Source organism: Herpailurus yagouaroundi, unplaced genomic scaffold (assembly GCF_014898765.1).
Source record: "Herpailurus yagouaroundi ecotype Mexico unplaced genomic scaffold, PumYag 67793, whole genome shotgun sequence".
NCBI classification, from domain to species: domain Eukaryota; kingdom Metazoa; phylum Chordata; class Mammalia; order Carnivora; family Felidae; genus Herpailurus; species Herpailurus yagouaroundi.
The window spans coordinates 19,239,586-19,258,313 of record NW_024420586.1 but is presented as its reverse complement, the minus strand read 5'-3'; the positions used below and the strand labels follow the sequence as shown (position 1 = coordinate 19,258,313).

Sequence of the window (18,728 nt, the reverse complement as noted above, 5' to 3'; positions counted from 1 at the left end):
TCTTTCTTTCTTTCTTTCTTTCTTTCTTTCTTTCTTTCTTTCTTTCTTTTTAGTAGTTTGGGAATGATACTTTTGTTCATTTGTTTCTGATCTGTTGCATTCCAGAGTATCCTATTTTGCATTTTAAGGTTCTTTGCTACTGGGAAGATCACAGATGTTAAGGACTGAGCTGAGAGCCAAAAGCATTTGGCCATATTGTTTCAGGGAGCAGAAGCTTCTCTTAATGATTGAAGCATCCCAGATCCCTTTATTAAACTAAGGCATCAATTTTATTGATTTTATTTCAAACCCTCTGAAACCTAGAGCTTATTCAATATTATTTTAAAAAGAAATTTCAGTGTGTGCCTGACAACACTGCGATATCACCATACAGAAATCCATTATAGGAAACACAGATTCATGATTTTAGCCTTCATGTGAGAATTTTCAAATGTGTGTGAGAACCAGACTACCTTGAACTTCAACAGGAATAGTCGTCCTCTTGGGAAAGTTTTGGTAACAGTTCTGTTAAGAGGCAGGTTTCCAAAAAATAGTTTTTTTAAGTATTTATTCTCAGTCTGTAATGATTCGAGAACTCCCCTTTTGCAAAGGTTTCCCAGCTCAGACTCTGCTTCACGCTTCTTTGCATCTCGTCCATCCTGACTGACCACACATGGGCTGACAAAGTTTGGGACCCAAGGAAGCATGTTTCCCTACTTATATACCCAAGACTCTCCATCGAATGGAGAGCTGGTTTACAGTAAAACTTGTGAGATGCTCATTTCAAAAGCTTGTGAAATCATAGTTTCAGAACTTGACTTTGAAAGAATCTAGCATGCTACCTTCAGCACCTCCGCTGAAAGAAAGAACCATGAAGTTAAAAGACCAGCTGTCCATGCATCTCTCATCCATCCCTAGAAATAATCTAGTGGCCTCCTTCTTGGTTAACTTTAGTTGCATTCATGCTATATTCATGTTGGTCAATGTCTGCAGACATTTTCTTTTTAGTAATGCTAATTTCTTAGAATTGCAAAAATATGAACAGCATGTGGTTTTGAATGAATTTGTATGACTTGTTGGATACTGCATGACAAGATATGCAGTATCTCTTAGAATTGGACTTTTATGCATGTGCTCAGCGTATCTTTGGATGCCCCTGGTTCTAAAGTGCATTTTCATGGGCTTAAAAATGAAATTTTCTCCCAAAAGGTTATAGGACTAAAATTACACGAAAGCTCAGACCATAAGTTGGACTTCTATTTTTTTAAGACACAGTTTTACTATAACTTTAGTTCTGCCAGTAAAATAATTGATGTACGTGAAATACTCCTGTAGATTTACCTTTCTTCTAAATCTTTGTATTGTAGTGTTCGATCAATTAGATCTCGTTACATATGAAGAAGTAGTAAAACTGCCGGCATTCAAAAGGAAAACACTAGTCTTATTAGGTAAGTTTGACTGTATAAGTAACTTTGTTAATGTCATCTTGAACACATTTTGCAAATGTTACTAACAATTGTCAATTTCACCTTCTTTTAAAATGACATAGGTGCGCACGGTGTTGGGAGAAGACACATAAAAAACACTCTCATCACAAAGCACCCAGACCGGTTTGCATACCCTATTCCACGTAAGCTATGTCTCACTCTCTTTTAAGTATACTAGTCCTAGTACTTTTTAAATGTTGTAGTTAATGTATTTTTTTTCTATTATATAAGCTGTAACTACTCGTTAGGGGAAATCTGGAAGATCCAAAGCAGAACAAAGAAGAAAATGAATTAACAGTAATCCTGACCACATTTGCCCAGTAGTGGCACCGTAAACATTCTATTGTAGACTCCCACAAGCTTCTCTCAGGGCAAACGTAGGCAGCGTGCGATTTGCTTGTCATTGTTGTTTTTTAACAAAATTGGGCTCATCCACTCTATTTGTGACCTGATTTTCCCAGCAGTATGGCTGGGACATGACTCAGATGAATTCTTCTTCGGAAAAATAGATCTGATAGCACAGTGTTCTTTGATAGAACGATATTCTCCTGAAACGTACCTAAGTTATTGACTTTCATCACTTTGAAAAGCCAGTGTACCATCGGGTGGTTCTTATAAAGAATTTTAAATCTGTAATATTTTTATTCCCTTTATTTTCTCTATCTCACCCTTAACTTCTTGCCCTGTGTCCTCAACTGTAAGATGAAGTAATTCCAGGAATGTAAAGAATATTTGAGATTAGGAAGCACTAGCAAATACTGGATAAAGAGCAGTCATGTTACTGCTATCACTGTTTTCAGTACTGTTGTACCAGAGTTTATAGTTTGAATCCCAGAAGCTTTCTGGAAGATACAGTTTTGTTCGAGGTGGGAAGGACTAAAGGGGAGTGAGTTATAAGACCAAAAAGAGAAAATGGGAAGATTGGCTCTTCCCAGTAGGGTCTTCTGTTGCCTTCCTGAAGCCAGGTCAACACCACTTACGGTTTTCTCTACGCCCCAGAGAGCTGTGGGGCTTCATAAGACCACACCCTCCTTCCAGAACCCTGTCTGATTTACACAAAAAAGGAAATTCATCAAACACCATTTCATTTGGTACCTCTGGGATTTTCTAGTAAAACGCTTTGAAGTATTCGTTTAATTCTCCTTATGTCTGGATCAGAAGTATAGCAAGCTTAACTAACATTAAGTTTCTTCTTGGTTACATAACAATTGAACGTCCATGTTATTAAACGGCCAGTTAACTAGCTTGGTTTTGAAGCATACATTGCCAACCTCAGTCATGTGAGTCATGAGGTCCCTCTCTCAAATATTTGACCCCAGATGCGTATATAGCATATGTTTGCCTACCGAGATGACTAAGCATCGTACAGCATCAACACATGATGCCATCTCTTCAGCTTTTATGTGCCTGGAGAAAGAGTTGTTTAAAACATCTACATTGGAACATCCATGAGCACTTGGAAGTTCTAATAGTCCATCCAGTTGGGGTAGGAGAGAGGGGCAGTTCCCCATGGGTTTGGACCCATGCACACAGCAAAGGGGAGCATAAAGTTTGTCCTTGTCCAATGATGGAAACTGAAAGAAAGGGGAGGGGAAGGGGAGAGGGAGGAAGGAAAGAAAAAAAGAGAAGGAGAGAAGAAAGGAAAAAAGTGGGAGGAAGGAAGATTTAAACCAGTGTTCCTGGCGTGTCTAGAAAGACATTTTCTAAATTGTGTTTTGCAGAACACTGGTCCTGTCAGTCTCCCACAGAACTAGGACTTACCGGCCAATATTTTAGTACATGTTCTCTTGGGCCACAGGTCAGCAAACCTTTTCTATAAAGGACTAGATAGTAAATATTTGAGGCATGGATGGCCACATGGTCTCTGTCACAACTACTCATCTCTGCCATTATCACATGAAAGTAGCCATAGACAATATGTAAACAAATGGGCATGGATGTTTTCCAATAAAACTTTATTTATAAAAGCAGGCTATATTTGACTCATAGGCCATAGTTTGCCAACTCATGGTGTAGATCTTTACTAACTATTATGGCCACATCTGGCCAAGGTCATTGGATTCTCAATGTAGTACACCTTTTGCTGTATTCTAACATTCTCTTTTGCAAGCTGCCGTAGACCAGCACTATCCAATGGAACTTTTCTCTGATAGTGACAATTTTCAATATCTGTAGTGTCCATTATAGTAACCATGAGCCACATGTGGCTACTGAACCCCTGAAATGTGGCTAGCCAGACTGAGGAACTGACATTTTAATTTTAATTTATTTAAATTTAAATAACCATATGTGGTTTTCCATTTTTTTTTTTAACTCTTCTTTTTTCCTTCTGCTTAAGAAGTAACTGCATTAAAGCATACAGTAAGTTATGTTAATCTTGGGTCAGTGTCTTTGTCCTGTAGAGACCCATGAAGAGATAAAATAAATCTCATCTAAACACTGAAGGATTCACCAGACCAAACAACTAACCAGTTTTTGTGGTCCGATGTCACGCAGATAAACATGGTGCTGAGAATTTAGTTCTACAAAGCTACTGGGGGGGGGGGGGGGGGGCGGGGAACGTAGCATGAGACCTATACTGGAAAAATCCACAGCTCTCAAGATTTTGGGCTTGGGTAGGTCCATTGGGAGCATCAGATCATGAGCTCAGCCTTTTGAGCCTCTCTTGATATGTGACTTTCTTTGCAGATACAACCAGACCTCCAAAGAAAGATGAAGAAAATGGAAAGAATTATTACTTTGTATCTCATGACCAAATGATGCAAGACATCTCTAATAACGAGTACTTGGAGTATGGCAGCCATGAGGATGCGATGTATGGGACAAAACTGGAGACCATCCGGAAGATCCATGAGCAGGGCCTGATTGCAATACTGGACGTGGAGCCTCAGGTAACACCCAGCCACACGCTGCCCCCATCCACCTGCCTGCATGATAAGCTCAGGTTCTGAAATCAAAAGCGCCATCAGAACAGCGTGGGTCATATAATAACTACAGGAAAGTATCGTAATGCAGGCATCATGGGTTGACAGTCTAGAATGCAAACTGATCATTGAGCTCGGTGCACACACCGTGTATTTAAGAAGCAACAGTATACTCTTACGAGATTCATTATACTCAGAAGCTCAATGAAAGTACCCGATTGGGTCTGTGCTGCCAGAAATCCTACAATAATCTGACCTCAGGATGAGACTTGGGCACTTTGTGATCACAACAGCCCCCTTTTCTCTCCCGGTTCAGCTCACATGGGACTGTCAGAGCCTCTCCCGGCGTCTTCTGTTCATCACCATCAATGAACTCTGATCCTGGGGCCTGGGTCGGGGTCTGAAACACAGCACTGGCTTTAGGAAAGCAAGCAGGAGTGAGCCCAGGGAGTGCCAGATGGGGCAGGGAGGGAGACCCATGGTGGCTCTCAGCCTCCACCGTCTCTTTACTGAAGATGATGCCCAACCCCGGGCTAGAACTAGGAGGGATATGGAGAGCTTGGAGGGACTTGGAGCCAGACACAGGAATGACTGGATAATCTGTAGAGAAGCCCTAAGCTTCTCTCTCTCTCTCTCTCTCTCTCTCTCTCTCTCTCTCTCTCTCTCACACACACACACACACACACACGCTGACAAGCTATTTTTTTCATCTCTGAAGACAAAGCAAGCAGAAGCAGGACTTCAAGTCCAGTAGGAAGGGTGTTGGAGACATTGGGGCAAGTTCCAGGAGAAGCCTGTGGGTCCCCATGTGAGTCCTGGGCCTTCCGTTTCTAAGGCTGATCTGTGTGCCAAATCCCTATCACTTATATTTAGCAATCCATATACCACCTGCCAACACAGTAGACCAGCTCCCCTCAGGCAGGCTCCACTTCACCAGGCTTACCTGGCTATCCCAGGCAGGGATGGCCCCTGTTCAAGGGCCACCATATGAAACTTGGTCCCCTAGCCATGCCCAAAGGGAGGACAGCAGCTGGCAGCAGCGTCTATGTGACCCAAGACCATAACATCGTGGCCAGTGGCTACACCCGTTTCCATTTCACAGAAGCTGATGGGGTTCTTGAACTCAGAATCTGCTTAAGGGGCTGGGGAGGAAAGCAGCACGGTGAACACTGTACGGTACACTTGACAGTGAGCTCGGACCTGTAGAGAACTAAACATGTCATGTGGAACACAGCTTGATCTCTCCTTACCTACAAAGCCCTCCTTACCAGGGCTTGGCAAAGTCTTCTGGTGGGGGGTGGCTAGAGGCAGTCTCCATCCTGGTCGTGTGGTCTTCGGCATCCCGTCCTTGGGTCCCACACTGGTCTTCGCCTGAATGTCATTTTCTGCTGGTAGTAAGGTCTCTAGCAGTATGCTGACTGCAGGGCTCTTCAGACCCCTCTCCCTGACCTAAGTCCACTTTCGAGGGCTTTCTGCCTCAGCGGCTGCCATGCCACTCTGCCCCTGGCGCCCAACTCTCCCTGTGCCCTCGCCAGGTCACACGCTGAGTGGGAGCCCTCACGGCCTCATCAGGACATCCACAGCAGCCGTTTGTACAGCGGCATGGGCACCAGAGCGCCCCACGCCCAGGCAGGGTGCTCTCTCCCTGCTCCCCTGACTGCTGGATGAGCTCATGCATTCCTGTGTCCCCACCTCAGAACAGGGGTCTCTCAGGGCCACCCAGCCCCGAGGCTGGGAACGGGTATCGATCGGCCAGGCCCCGCTCCTCTCGGTTGGTCTGGTCAACCATGCTGGTCCCGGCTCACCTACCCTGGACCACCCGGGGCTGACCTGGACTGGAGCCCGGTCCTGCTCCCATGCGGACTTTGCACTCAGTAGCACAGCCGCAGAGGCCCACGGGCTCCGCACCCCCAGGGCTCCTCCCTTGGGCTTCCCTGCCTTTGGCCCACTCTCTCCCCGGGATGGGCAACGCTGGCACCCTGCCTTCAGGACAACCGGCTCCAGGAGGCTCTGACCTTAGAATGCCTTTCTCCTCACCCTTTCCTGCCCAGCCTGTGTGATCCCCCACTATTAGATCTCACGGACAGCTGGATGCTTCCAGTTTGTATGAAGCACTTCTTGTCTTCCAAGCATCGTCTTGGGAGCTAAGAATACAAATAAGAAGCTGGTGAGGATGAAATGAGTGCCTCGGTCTACATCAAAAACTCCCCAACAGCAGAAATGCCATGTGGCTCACACCTGCCACTGCTGACTTGTGGACCATAGACCACCTAACACTGGTGTTCGGCTTATTGCATTTGGGTCTATTATTTCGTGCTCTCTTAGCTTATTTATTTTTTCAAAAATTTTTTAAGGTTTCTTTATTTTTGAGAGACAGAGCATGAACACGGGAGGTAGAGAGAGGGAGACACAGAATCCAAAGCAGGCTCCAGGCTCTGAGCTGTCAGCACGGAGCCAGACATGAACCTCAAGATCATGACCTGAGCCAAAGTCGGACACTTAACCAGCTCAACCACCCAGGCGGCCCTCTCTTAAATTATTTTAGACAGCTTAGGCCCAATTGAACACATGTCTAATATGTGAAGACGTTGTAGTCCAGCTTCAAACCTAGAGGGCCACAGTTAAGATTACCCTAGAAGCAAACTAGCAATCTGCTTCTTTTAAAATGAGAAGAAAAGGTGTGTTCCTACAGTGCTGTGTATTTTGCAAGCATGAGTACTCTTTCCTTAATCCTTGGAACCCCGAGACAGAGGTATCTGTGTCCTCCTTTGCAGATGAAGAACCAAGGTGTAGCTCGAGTGAGAGTGAGGTTTCAGCTTTGGACAGTGTTGGTTGGGGCTTCGGTTTTCTTACAGCCAGCCCCCGCCTCCTTCCACTGTTCCATCCTGGAAGAGGTGACCCTGGGAATCCTGAAGCTGGTCTATCTTATATGTAGTCCTAGGATTTAAATCTTTTTTTTTTTTTTTTAATGTTTAGAAAAATCAATAAGGCAGTCAAACCTGAGGAAAAACCGTAGAACTTCTTTCTCACGGACATGAAGCTATGGAGGGGCACCTCGGTGCCTAGGTCGGTTAAGCGTCCAACTTCGGCTCAGGTCATGACCTCACGGTTCATGAGTTTGAGCACCACATCAGGCTCTGTGCTAACAGCTCGGAGCCTGGAGCCTGTTCCAGATTCTGTGTTTCCCTCTCTCTCTGCCCCTACCCTACTCATATACACATTCTCTCCAAAATAAACATTTTTTAAAAAATGTTTTTAAATGAAGCTATGGCCCAGAAAATAATCTATGTCCCTAAAGCTACAACTGTGATAGCACCAGCGTGTCATCAAAACCTACTGAGATGGTTTTATATTTTATATTTTAATTTTACTCTGGTTTATGCATTTGCTGCCTTAACAAGTTAACGGTAGCAGAATACTTGTGTTTTGGCTTTTGCCCGTAGAGGGAAAGGTTGTCAACAAGGGGTAGCCGCAGTCTTGTTAGGAATCTGTACTTCAAAACAAGAGCCAGGTTCTGAACTAGGGGCCGTTTTGTGAAAGATTATCTCTGGGGTCATAGTGCTTTTCCTTAAACCCTTATATTTTTGTGTAGAATGACTCAGACACTTGCCCCTATACACTTTCTAAGTTTGCAAAGCAGATATGTCTTAAAGCTATCTGCGTCTTAGGGACTTGATCAAATATGTTTTCACTCCTTATGGGTGGTAACCTGGGACCAACTGTTGGCCATATATGAGCCATAAAATCAATTCATGTCTCCACAGAAGAGAACTAAAGACTTAACTTTAAATGTATGTTAAACCTAATGTTGCTTTGGCTGTTTAAATCCAGCGTATTTTCAGTGACCTTTCTAGACTCCCCCACCTCTCCGGGATTCAGAAAGAAATATTTGCCTGTAAATACGGACAAACTTGTGTCTCGTCTTCAGTCAGAAGGAAGAGGGTTTAAGAGACCTCTTGAAGTCCCCTGTTAACAGCCTGAGGGGAGGGAATCTTGGTGAAGCCGTTCCATTTACTGTCCCTGAAGTGACCCTAAACCCCAGGCAAGCAGAGACTACACGCACACACCAAAAAAGGCACGCACTTAAGCCTGTAAGTCGAGCAGTTGGGGACACCTGAGGAAATGTGTGGTGACTGTGGTGAAGACATGAGGGCTACTGGACAAGAAAATCTCAGGATTTGAGGGGGTCTTTTCATTTTTGAAAATATAATGACATAGGAAAAGAAAAGAAAGTAACCTAGTATCGAAATCGAAAATCAAAGCCATGAAAAGGCCACTGTATTTACTCTGATCAGCGTGCAGTTTGGCTCTGAACGTCCTGGCGAGCAGGACAAAAAGGGGAATGTCGTGGATCACATCATCCTTATCTGCTAGAAGGATGCCAGTTCTTTCCTTGGAATTAGCTGCTAAGGGAATATAACCTGATTCGTGAACACGAGAGCACTGGGCAGCACACAGTGCGGAATGATCTTCGCGTCCGGATGGATAAAGGCGAAGGGTGTGCATGCTGCACAGAGAAGGGTAATCTGCGGGGAGTTTATGGTTGCCCAGGAGTGTGTTTTCTGGCGTTGCAAAAACAATCGCAGGCTGGCATTTAAAATTTCAGAGAATTGGGTGGCTTTCAGGCTGGGGTTACTGAGCAGAAAAAAAGCCGTTTCACGCCTGAGGTGTCATTCTCAACTTCACCAGTGCGTTCCATTCGGCATCTAGGCTCCCTCTGTGCGTGGAGTCACTTCAGGGATGGAAGCAAGGGTAGGAACCGTGAACTGGGATATCTCCCCATCTCAGTTGCCTAGAGGCTGGCTGTGGGTGGACGAAGAAACCTTCTGTCTCAACTGACCCTGAGCCTCCTGATTTATGAGCACAGGAAGGACAGAAAAAGAGGCCCAAAATTATATTCACAGGAGATTTCCAAAGGAAGATCCCTGTTTAGCTCAATTGAGCTATATATGGACTTTTCCATGATATTTATTCCTTAACAGAACTCTCAATCACAAAAGGGTTGGGAAAGAAATTGCCAATTACCTCTGTCAAAAGGGAGCATAGGCAGACCCAAAGAGCTTTCTCCTGAGGGGAATGTGATGTCCACAACTGAAGCACTTTGATATGACGGCTGAAACAATGTGCTGGGCCCCCTTAACCCACAAGGAGATCCTGTGTGGCTGGGATTCAGAAACCCAATCCCAGTGAAAGTGAACCTTGCACTAAACCTTTATCATCCCTGTTGGTCTCTCACAGCTCCGTATGGTCAGAGGCCAAGAGGTTCCCTTCAGCCACCAAGCACAGTGCCCACTGGTCAAACATTTTCTGCCAATCCTGTGTGCTGCTTTTCCATTTTCATTTTACCATAAACACAGTTTATGCCGGCTGCCATACAGGGCACAAGGGAGATGACTGAACAAGACATCGCCCCTGCCTGTAAGCTCACCCTCTGGTATCTGGGTACTTGGTGTGCAGCATCCTGGGTCCCATGGTCGGGGGGGGAGGGGGCCCACGGCCTGGCTCAGAGCCCACAGAGGACTTTGCAGACAAAAGAACACCAGAGCCAGGTGCTCACGGATCATTCAGCCATGCCAAAGGGAGAATGGGGACGGAGCATCCAGGCAGAGGGAGTAGTAAGACAAAGCTGGGAAGGCAGAGTGTGGCCCTTTCTGGAACTGGAAGTGGTTCAGCAAGGCTGTTTGGAAGAGGGGGAAGCAGCAGAGAGGTGTAGAGAGAGACTGAGATAAGCACAGGCCAGCTCAGGACCGAGGGATTCAGCATTCATGCTAAGGAGTGTACATTTTATCCCAAGGCCGAGAAGGAGCTGTGGAAGGGTTTGGAGTAAAGGAGCAATATGATGGAATTTGCCTTGCCAGAAGGATCGATCATTCTAGTAGCAGGCTTTTAGTACAGGGGCAGAGTGACCGGTCTCGTTGCTACCACCGTGAACCAGGCAAAAGAGGGAGGAGTAGGAACAGAGCAAAGCAAACCACTGAAAGGCCATTTAGAAAGCCAGATACGTAGGTAGCAGAACACGCATGTTAAATGCTCAGATGAAGGACAGCAAGATACTATTCGCTGCGGTGCAAATTAATGACACACCAGACACCTGTGAATTGTGTACCCACGTATGCTGGAGTTTTTGTCCCATGCAGGGGAATCCATAGCCCATTGCAGGGTCACGTTTCCCCCCCCCCCCCCCCGGGAGGAGCTGACAAGCACTCCCTTACCAGAAACGACTCCTAGGGCATGGGATGCCAGCTTGGCACTGTGTCTGTGCAAACTGGTGGCTGCACCATTCAACATGTTTTATGCCTCTGAAGGGAACTGCATCAGCCTCAGGGGCCCCTCTCCCTCCAACACAGTGTTTTCCTGCTGGCCTCCAATTACCCGCAGCCACAGAGCTCATTTAGTGTCTCCCGACTCCAGCCCCAGACAAGGTCTCTCTTCCCCCGTGAGCCCCACGGGGCCTGGCATCAGGGCGACTCAGAAGGCCCCGTAAGTGTGAACATGGCTTCACAGTGACAGTGGCAGGGACCCACTAGCCTTGTTAGCAGTTCGAAGGTTAAAATGGGGTGAAGTGGGCTGTAGCTCAGTGGCAGAGCCCGCACAATGATCCAAGCCTACCCCAAAACACATTTCCTATCAACTAAAAAGGCTACAGCTAATAGCCAGGTTTAAATGAACCTTAACCAACATAATCAGTGTTGACGTGGCTGAAGAAAAGTCAGTCCTATTGATTCATGAGATTCAGTTTTTAAAATGTCCGGTTTGTCACCTTTTATTTGCTGATGGCTGTGGTCCATCCTTTGGAAGAAAAGGAGTAACAGAAGTTACTTATAAAGCTGGTAAATTCAATAATCCCTTGCCAAAACTTTGAATCAAGGGTTTTTTCCGTTGTGTGATTTCTTACGGACTCCATTAAATGCTGCACTCATGATTTCTAAGTTCCAGTTTTTGCTTTGTACACAGGCACTGAAGGTCCTGAGGACTGCAGAGTTTGCTCCTTTTGTTGTTTTTATTGCCGCACCGACTATCACTCCAGGTTTAAATGAGGTAAGTGCTGCTCCGTTTTTACCCGCCGTTAGGATCCATGTGTGTGTTGTGTGCAAGACCAAAGCCCCACATCAGTAAGACGAGGAAATGAAGGCGTGGAAGCTTGCCGAGCCACTGTGGCCCTCTCCACCCCTAATGGGCGCTGGGCTAAGACAGTGGCAGGCCACAGGCCCAGCTCTAGGCCAGTGATTGCTTTGCCAGAAGAGCGCTATAAGGAACCCATGACCCTGGCCCAGCTGCCCGAGTTCCCTCAGGCAGCCTCTGGAGCGGAGCCCATGCAGGTCCCTGGAGACCACCAAACCTGGACATGAGCTCTGTCCCCTGTCAGGCTAAATCAAGCCAGCAGCTGCCGCAGAGATAGTGCATTCAAGAGTTGGCATCACCATCTAGTACCCAGCTGACCCAGAGGCCTTCTGTGGCTGGGCAGATCAGAGGGTAGTTACGGAGTGTCTGGTAAGTGCATCCGTGCTGATCTGCTGCAGGGTCACTCTTACGGGGAGTCTCGTGCACAGAGTCCTCCATTGCTTCTGCTGGGTCGAGAAACCACCAGAGGGCTCTTGGCTCTGCTCAGTTAACCACTGGCCTAAACCCACCAGAGCCCAGAACACTACAGTCAGGCTTGGAAGTGTTCATGTTGCAGGCCTCTGAGGAAGGCTAAATCTTTAAATTTCTATGTTACTCTTACTTCCGGTCATTAGTTTTTGTCCTGTTGTTTGCAAGTGGCGTATCCCTTTGTAAATCCGCCTTTCCCATCTCCGTTAACACCCTGGCCTGTGTGAAACCCCACGTTGTGCTTAGCGCTTATCCTTTGGTTGCCATGTATTTTTCTTGGATTGTCATCTTTGTTTTTTGTTTTTGCCTGTTTTCCTGCCCTTTTACTAATTTTCCATAGCTGCCAAAATGGTGCAGAAAATTGCCCGTAAGTACCAGCTAGGAGGTGATGAAATCCAACCTTGTTTCCTTTCCTAGATGTAGAACATAGACCTTTCCTTCCCATAAATCCTGGCTTCTGCTGGTAGAATAGAGGCATTTTGTCTTCACTGAGTTAAACCCTGCTCATGCGGAAGGCAAGCCCGCAGACAAGTGCTGTAGAGGAATAAACCGACAAATATAGCTTCAGCTTGTAAGGTCCTTAAGAGGAAGCTTTCTTTTTCTGTAAAGAGAGCTACGTTTAAAAATTGATGCCGTCAGCCATACATTTTCTTGAATGTTTTCATCAACCCAGCTTTCTGAGTAAATCCTAAAGTCTGCCCATGGTCTCTGAGGCCCAGGACGGTGTTTTTCAGTGGAGTCCCCTAGCCCAGAGAGTGATGTGGTAGGAATGGTCTCTTCCCAGGCTGGCAGGATTCACTCCCGTCTTTGGGTGAATGAGTGTTTCCTAAAATGGGGCTTCTGCATTGTTCGTTGTCAAGTATAGCCACAGTGAAAATACTCTAAGTGCAAGTGGGAAGCGTGTTGATAGGACCTTAGAAGGTGGTGAGGAACTGAGGTCTTATCTACACTGTAATAGTTAACATTGCACGGCCCAGCATACCATGCCCTGCTTTGAAATCCCAGTAGACAACAACAGACCACATCCGACAATCCTTTCAGAGCATCCTGAGAGAAAAGATGGAGTCCCTAGCTTGCCTCGTAACTGTCCACCCACACCATGGTGCTGTGATGGGATCCGGTGACACCCCATTCGATCCCCTTCCCAGAGACTCACACCCACAGACCGGGGCTCATCAGCAAGGGTTTCTCACAAATAATGGATGGGCCTCAGAGAAGAGGAGGGGTCCTAAGTCAGCTCTGGGCACCATGGCTCCCGCATCCTTTAGTGTTTCTGGAGGTCTCTGTTATCATGGGCCTCCATTTCCTAGTAGAATAGTAGGACCTAGTAGAGGTTTGCACTCATCAAACCCCATAATGGGCAATATTAGCCAGGGGCTTTCTTTCCAAGTAAGCACTTGCTGTGTGCGGGGCACAGTGCCAAATGCTGGGCACAGCAATGACCGGGCACACAGACAAGTTTACGCTCCAGTCGGGGAAAGATACTAATCACATAAACAGGTATTAACTATATCTCCACATACGTAAGACTCAGCCCAATACCTTCCTTACCTACCTCGTGTTGGGGGAGAGGCAGGGCAAAGTTGACTTACAGAGTTCTCTGGCCTCAGATTTGAATTTGTCCATTGAAAGTTCAACCTAATGGTATCCACCCTGTGAGGATCCAGAGGCAGACTTTCTGGTGGCCCTTAAGAGATCTGCAGCAAGCTCTAGGAGTTGAGGGGAAGTCCTTTCCTGCAGCAAAGCCCCCTAGAGTTCAGTCGCTGCTTTCCCTTGAGTTTTTTCCCTGAGCGGTACCAGTGACATCTGGCCATTTCCAGCATAGAGCAGTTTGAGGGGATTCATCAGATGCCAGTTGCTGTTGTATCTGGGAAATGGCCTTATTTCATCCATTATTTGCAACATCCAAAAAGCTTTTGCCTCTGGCATCCACTGCTATTGAGCGAGGGCCATTATACGTAATTGAATTCCTGGAACATGTTGGACCTCTAAGGAGAAGAGGGGAAAATGCAACTTAATTTGTTGGCCAGAGGCAGTGGCTTCTTGGTGCGGATGCAGCTGGGCTCTGGGGCCCCATACAAGTGCGAGCAGAGGACAGAGGGAAGCAGGGGGATGCAGGGCTCTGTCCTCACCTCCGGAGCCCTCACTGCCGGTCGGTCAGGAGACTGGCTCCCGCTGGGGCAGATGGCAGCAGCCGGGCCGGTGGGGTGTTGTGTTTGCCGAAGAGTGTCTGGTTTCTCTGATCCCCCGGTTTGGCATGGAGCTCCCGTTGCATGGTGAGCAGTCGGGCCACAGGCCGCTCCTCCGTGACCCTGCCATCGCAGGGCCCACTGCGTCCTCTGTCACAAAGCGGACTTGGCCTCATGCCCCGATGCAGCACATCGAGGTCCAGCCTTGCCTGCTTGTGACACTGGGAGTAACGGGAACGTGGAGAGAGAAAGAGTCCAGCTGACTTCTGTCTTGTCTTTGCTTTTTCCCTCCTCCCATGCCCTACCCCGACTTCCATCCCACCGCCATTTAGGATGAATCTCTTCAGCGTCTGCAGAAGGAGTCCGATATCTTACAGAGAACATACGCACACTACTTTGATCTCACAATTATCAACAATGAAATTGATGAGACAATCAGACATCTGGAGGAAGCCGTGGAGCTCGTGTGCACAGCCCCGCAGTGGGTCCCGGTCTCCTGGGTCTATTAGGCCTCTCCCAAGAGACCTGCCGCGAACCCAGGAGCCACCTCATACATGGAAAAGCCTCTTTGTTATCGGCCGTGTGTCAGCAGGTCATGGTCCCTAGAGACTACCTAGTTGTAGTGTGACCTCCATTTATAATTATTGTCATGTCCGAATAGATAGGAGGAGAAAACAATTACACACTCATTTAAAGAGACAGTATCTTTTTTAATCAGTTCTCCTAAACTTTAATAAAATGTATCTTTAAATGTATGTATTATTCAATCCTTTGGAATGTTATATTTTTGGAAATCATAGCTTTTTATTTCCAAGGCCCCTAAAAACTGCACAAAATAGATGCTGCTTTCTATAATCTATTTTAATAATAAACAATGATTCTGTTACCTTGACTGGGGGTGGAACACTACATTCTTTTTAGAGTCTGATTTTATGAATTGGAATATCTTTCTTTCCTTTATTTATTTGAAATAATCAGTCTTAGTGATTACAAAACAGTCATAAATTTCTAAAGGCCTTTTTTCTTTTTTTTTTTTTTAGAATAGCTTTTTTTTTTTTTAAGTCCTTTATGTAACATCCAGATAATGTGATACTGTCTCTTTGAAGCACCCTGTAAACCTTTTAGAGATTTGAAGTTGGGTCTTGACTCTTAATGCATGTGGACAGTCGCGAGCGTTTATGCTGTCGGTGTGTCTGTGTTGGACAAAACAATCTGTAATCTACAGCAAAGTACATTCCGTTCACGGGGCACACCCAGGGGAGTAAGAATAAAATGCTATTATGACTAAGTTGTAAACCTATGCACATCCCTTGCATTTCGGGCAACTTTATAAAAAAAAAAAAAAAAGAAACTGATTTTTATTAATAATCATGTAGTGAAATGTGTTTGTAATTTTGTCTCAATTTAATTTGTTGTAAGGTGGGAGGGGGAATTGCTGGTTTCACCATTTCAGATCTGTGTTGTCTGAGAGTATTAACATTTTAATTAAGCAGAGAAATGAGGATTTTTAATATGTATGTAATTGTTTTAAAGCACCCATTTTAAGAAAATATACTGTGCAATGAAGAAACCAGTTTAGGCATTTGCTATAAACTGAATTATTCCAAAAGAATAATCTATAACAGCCCTGTAAATTCCTTTAAAATGATAACTAACAGGACAGTTTGACCAATTTTTTTTTTAAATATACTTCCTTTTATGTGTTCAATAATTAAATGCCTTTGGGTCCTTCATTTCATTACAGATTTGTTGAGGTTTACAAGCTGATGATCTTTTAGATTTTGTAATTCATTAGATGCTCATTGAACCACTGAAGGCCCAGGAGTGACTGTCAGTAGGCAGGACAACAAAATACTCCGCCAGAGCACAGCTCGGACCGCCTCTGGCTCCCAGAGCGCAGTGCGCCTGAGGGCCACCCACGTACCGGAGGCCGTCTGTGGTTTCTCCTTCCTCTTGCTATATCCCTTGGCACAGGAGAATCATCGTCCCTTGTTGCTTTAGAGACATGAACCATCTCATCGCCCTTCCATGAGGTCACATTCTTCCAGTACAGGAGATTCAGGCTGGGGTTTTCCAACTCTTGACCAGAGGTCAGCGGAAGATTCTTCCTTAGAGGGTCAGGGTGTGAAGTGGTTCTGTTAACCTTCGATCCTTGAGAAAATACCATCCTGTTTGCTTCTTGTCGGTTAGATGACCTCATTGCTTTGTGCCTTGGCGGGATGTGCAGGCTGTGTTGTGAGCTAAAAGGCTCCTCTTGAAGGACCACACAGAGGAGGCATTTGTATTCTCCTTGTAAGGTGTCACCCTCCCCTCCCAACAACTCTTATTAAACAATGATTTTTTTTTTTTCTCTCTGATGTTGTCCTTTGTCAGTGACCGGATGAGTTTGCAACTTATAAGGTGTTGCATGAACTGCTTCTATTGAGGCCCCACGGCAGGGCGACCAAACCGCCAAACCAGAGACACCATGGATGGAGAAGGGAAACCCCAAAAGCTGTTTAGAGCTGTGTCAGGATTGATTTAAATCTGATACCAAGGCCAGTCATTCATTCCTGTGATGGTACCACAATCCGGGCTCTTCTCACTGTGAAAGTGCCCGCTCTACCTCTTTTCCAATGAAGCACAAAGAAGAATACAACTAACACATGGGGACGCGAAGCCCCTCCCTCAGCTAGAAAAGCCCACACCCCCTCTGGCCCTTTGAGGCCGAATCTCCAGAGATGCTGATGATGCCAATCTTAAGCCACATTGATAGAGGTGGATCAAGCAGAAGAAGAGCAAAGCAATGCCAGTCTAGACGTCTGTGGCCCCGGAATTGAGAAAGTGCTGTAGCGCCGGTCCTGTCTTCCCCATCTGAGAGGCACAAAGGCGGGCGCTGTTCTTGCCACTGTGTGGATGGCAAAGTTCCTGCGCCCAGAACTTGTTCTGGCTGAACTTCTCAGAGAGGTCATCTGTTCATTCCACTAATACAGGCCCTTCTCTAAAGTAATGTCTTTATGACCTACCAGAAAACACTTAAACTCACAGTAATTTCCGTACAAAACTGCCGCTGCTACATTACAATCATCCACCAAGCAATCAGAGAAAATTACTAAAAAGCTTCGCTGCTTCCATTCCATCAGCAAAATCATTTTGTTTTGTTCCTTTTAAAGGCCAGAGCAAATGATTAGAATTATTAAGTCTTATCACTGGTCAACTGAGCCATATTTCAGAGGGTTCTCTACCCCACCCAACCCCACCCCCACAGCAAAAAAGGGGGGTGTTTTTAACACGAGGAAAGAGAAGTTCCTGATATTTTTAATAAGGTGGTAGTTACTGCATGTACAGCCTATACAATTTCAATGCTAAAAAGGAAGATGTCAATTCATCTGGAAGTTTCCCAGTGCAGAGATAATTTGGTAGCTTTTTAAAATGCAATTAAGTGTATCTCCTGTCAGATGAGATGGTTTAAAATATTTGCTCAGAGAAGAAAAGAAATGGGTGACCTACTTCCTGCTGTTTGCCTTCAGAAGGTTTTCTTCTGGGGCCGTCCTGTTGGTGGCGGGTCATCTAAATATGTTGCAGGGCCTCTCTGCCCCAAGTCCAGCTCAATGTCACACCGCCGGCTCCAGCCACTTGAGGCTGCATGCAACACCACCGTGATCTTGGGAAAGTTTTGATGTCATTACTGCAGAGGAGAGTTTTTGTCTTCAAATCACTCGTAGTCACCTGTTCAGTGAGAAGTCAAGTTCATTCCTTGAAAAAGTTTAGTCAGTTGAGGAGCCACCCTCAGGACAGGGAGACGCCCAGAGCAGACACTGCGCCCTTAAGGACAGGCCCGCCCAAATCAAAGTCTCTTGTCTCCCACCGATGTGATGTCCTTTTCTTTGTTTCAGGTCAGTCTCTTGGGGCAAAGAGAACACACTGCTACTGCTAGCAAGAAGATTTTTTCATTACTAAGTTCTTAACTGTGATGCCTCCCGCACGGTCCCCTTGGAAAGGGAAGGCAACTTGCAGTCGACAAGCCCCTTGCCGTCCTCACCACACGCCCCCTCCTCCTCCTCTTTGTGTCATCAAACATGCACATGCGTGTGTGTGTGTGTGTGTGTGTGTGTGTTGAGGGGCAGGGGAGGAGTTTGCTTTTCCAGAACTGAACACTGCTTCCTAATTCCATCCTCTACAAGAGCTTAAGATGCTAAGGCTGATTATGGCCTGTCATAGGCTAAAGGTCCCCGAGCACCTTTCTCTTGTTCTGCTCCTCTAATTAATTCTCCTCTTAGAAAGACATTTTGCTTCTTTGAGGCAGCTTGCAGGAGGGCTACAAGCTTTAATCGTGAATCATCTCATTTGGTAGAACTCCCTTTTCTCACCCCTTTAGAATTAAGGTTTTCCTATTTGATGTCATTGGTTAAAGGACTGTCCCCGTAAGACTTGATGTTCCATTGGCTTATCCCATGCTTACTTATCGGTTCGCCTTAAACTTGGAGTTATTGGAAGTCTCTGGTCTTCTGGCTGAGTGAAGTCCAGCTGTGGCCCACATCCAGGAAGGGGAAGAAAGGGCCATGAGGGGTATATTCACC

General features: G+C 46.0%; 1 protein-coding gene and 1 long non-coding RNA gene across 16 annotated transcripts in view; one reads left to right on the top strand and one right to left on the bottom strand.

The window, feature by feature from the left end:
• Positions 1 to 5,754, bottom strand: part of LOC121026143 (uncharacterized) — an 8,155-nt gene extending 2,401 nt beyond the window's left edge. Inside the window, exon 1 of the long non-coding RNA XR_005788276.1 lies at positions 5,641 to 5,754. This is a non-coding gene — a long non-coding RNA (uncharacterized LOC121026143). The remainder of the gene's footprint in view (positions 1 to 5,640) is intronic.
• Positions 1 to 16,521, top strand: part of CASK (calcium/calmodulin dependent serine protein kinase) — a 355,071-nt gene extending 338,550 nt beyond the window's left edge. For 6 of the 15 annotated variants that reach the window (XM_040468986.1, XM_040468995.1, XM_040468992.1 and 3 more), the window contains 6 exons: positions 1,347 to 1,427; positions 1,529 to 1,609; positions 4,155 to 4,357; positions 11,345 to 11,428; positions 12,321 to 12,347; positions 14,502 to 16,521. In XM_040468986.1, the coding sequence (XP_040324920.1) occupies positions 1,347 to 1,427; positions 1,529 to 1,609; positions 4,155 to 4,357; positions 11,345 to 11,428; positions 12,321 to 12,347; positions 14,502 to 14,678 (653 nt within the window). In that variant the 3' untranslated portion in view covers positions 14,679 to 16,521. The remainder of the gene's footprint in view (positions 1 to 1,346; positions 1,428 to 1,528; positions 1,610 to 4,154; positions 4,358 to 11,344; positions 11,429 to 12,320; positions 12,348 to 14,501) is intronic. The other 9 variants (XM_040468996.1, XM_040468993.1, XM_040468990.1 and 6 more) reach the window with 3 other exon arrangements.
• Positions 16,522 to 18,728: the final 2,207 nt, after the last annotated feature.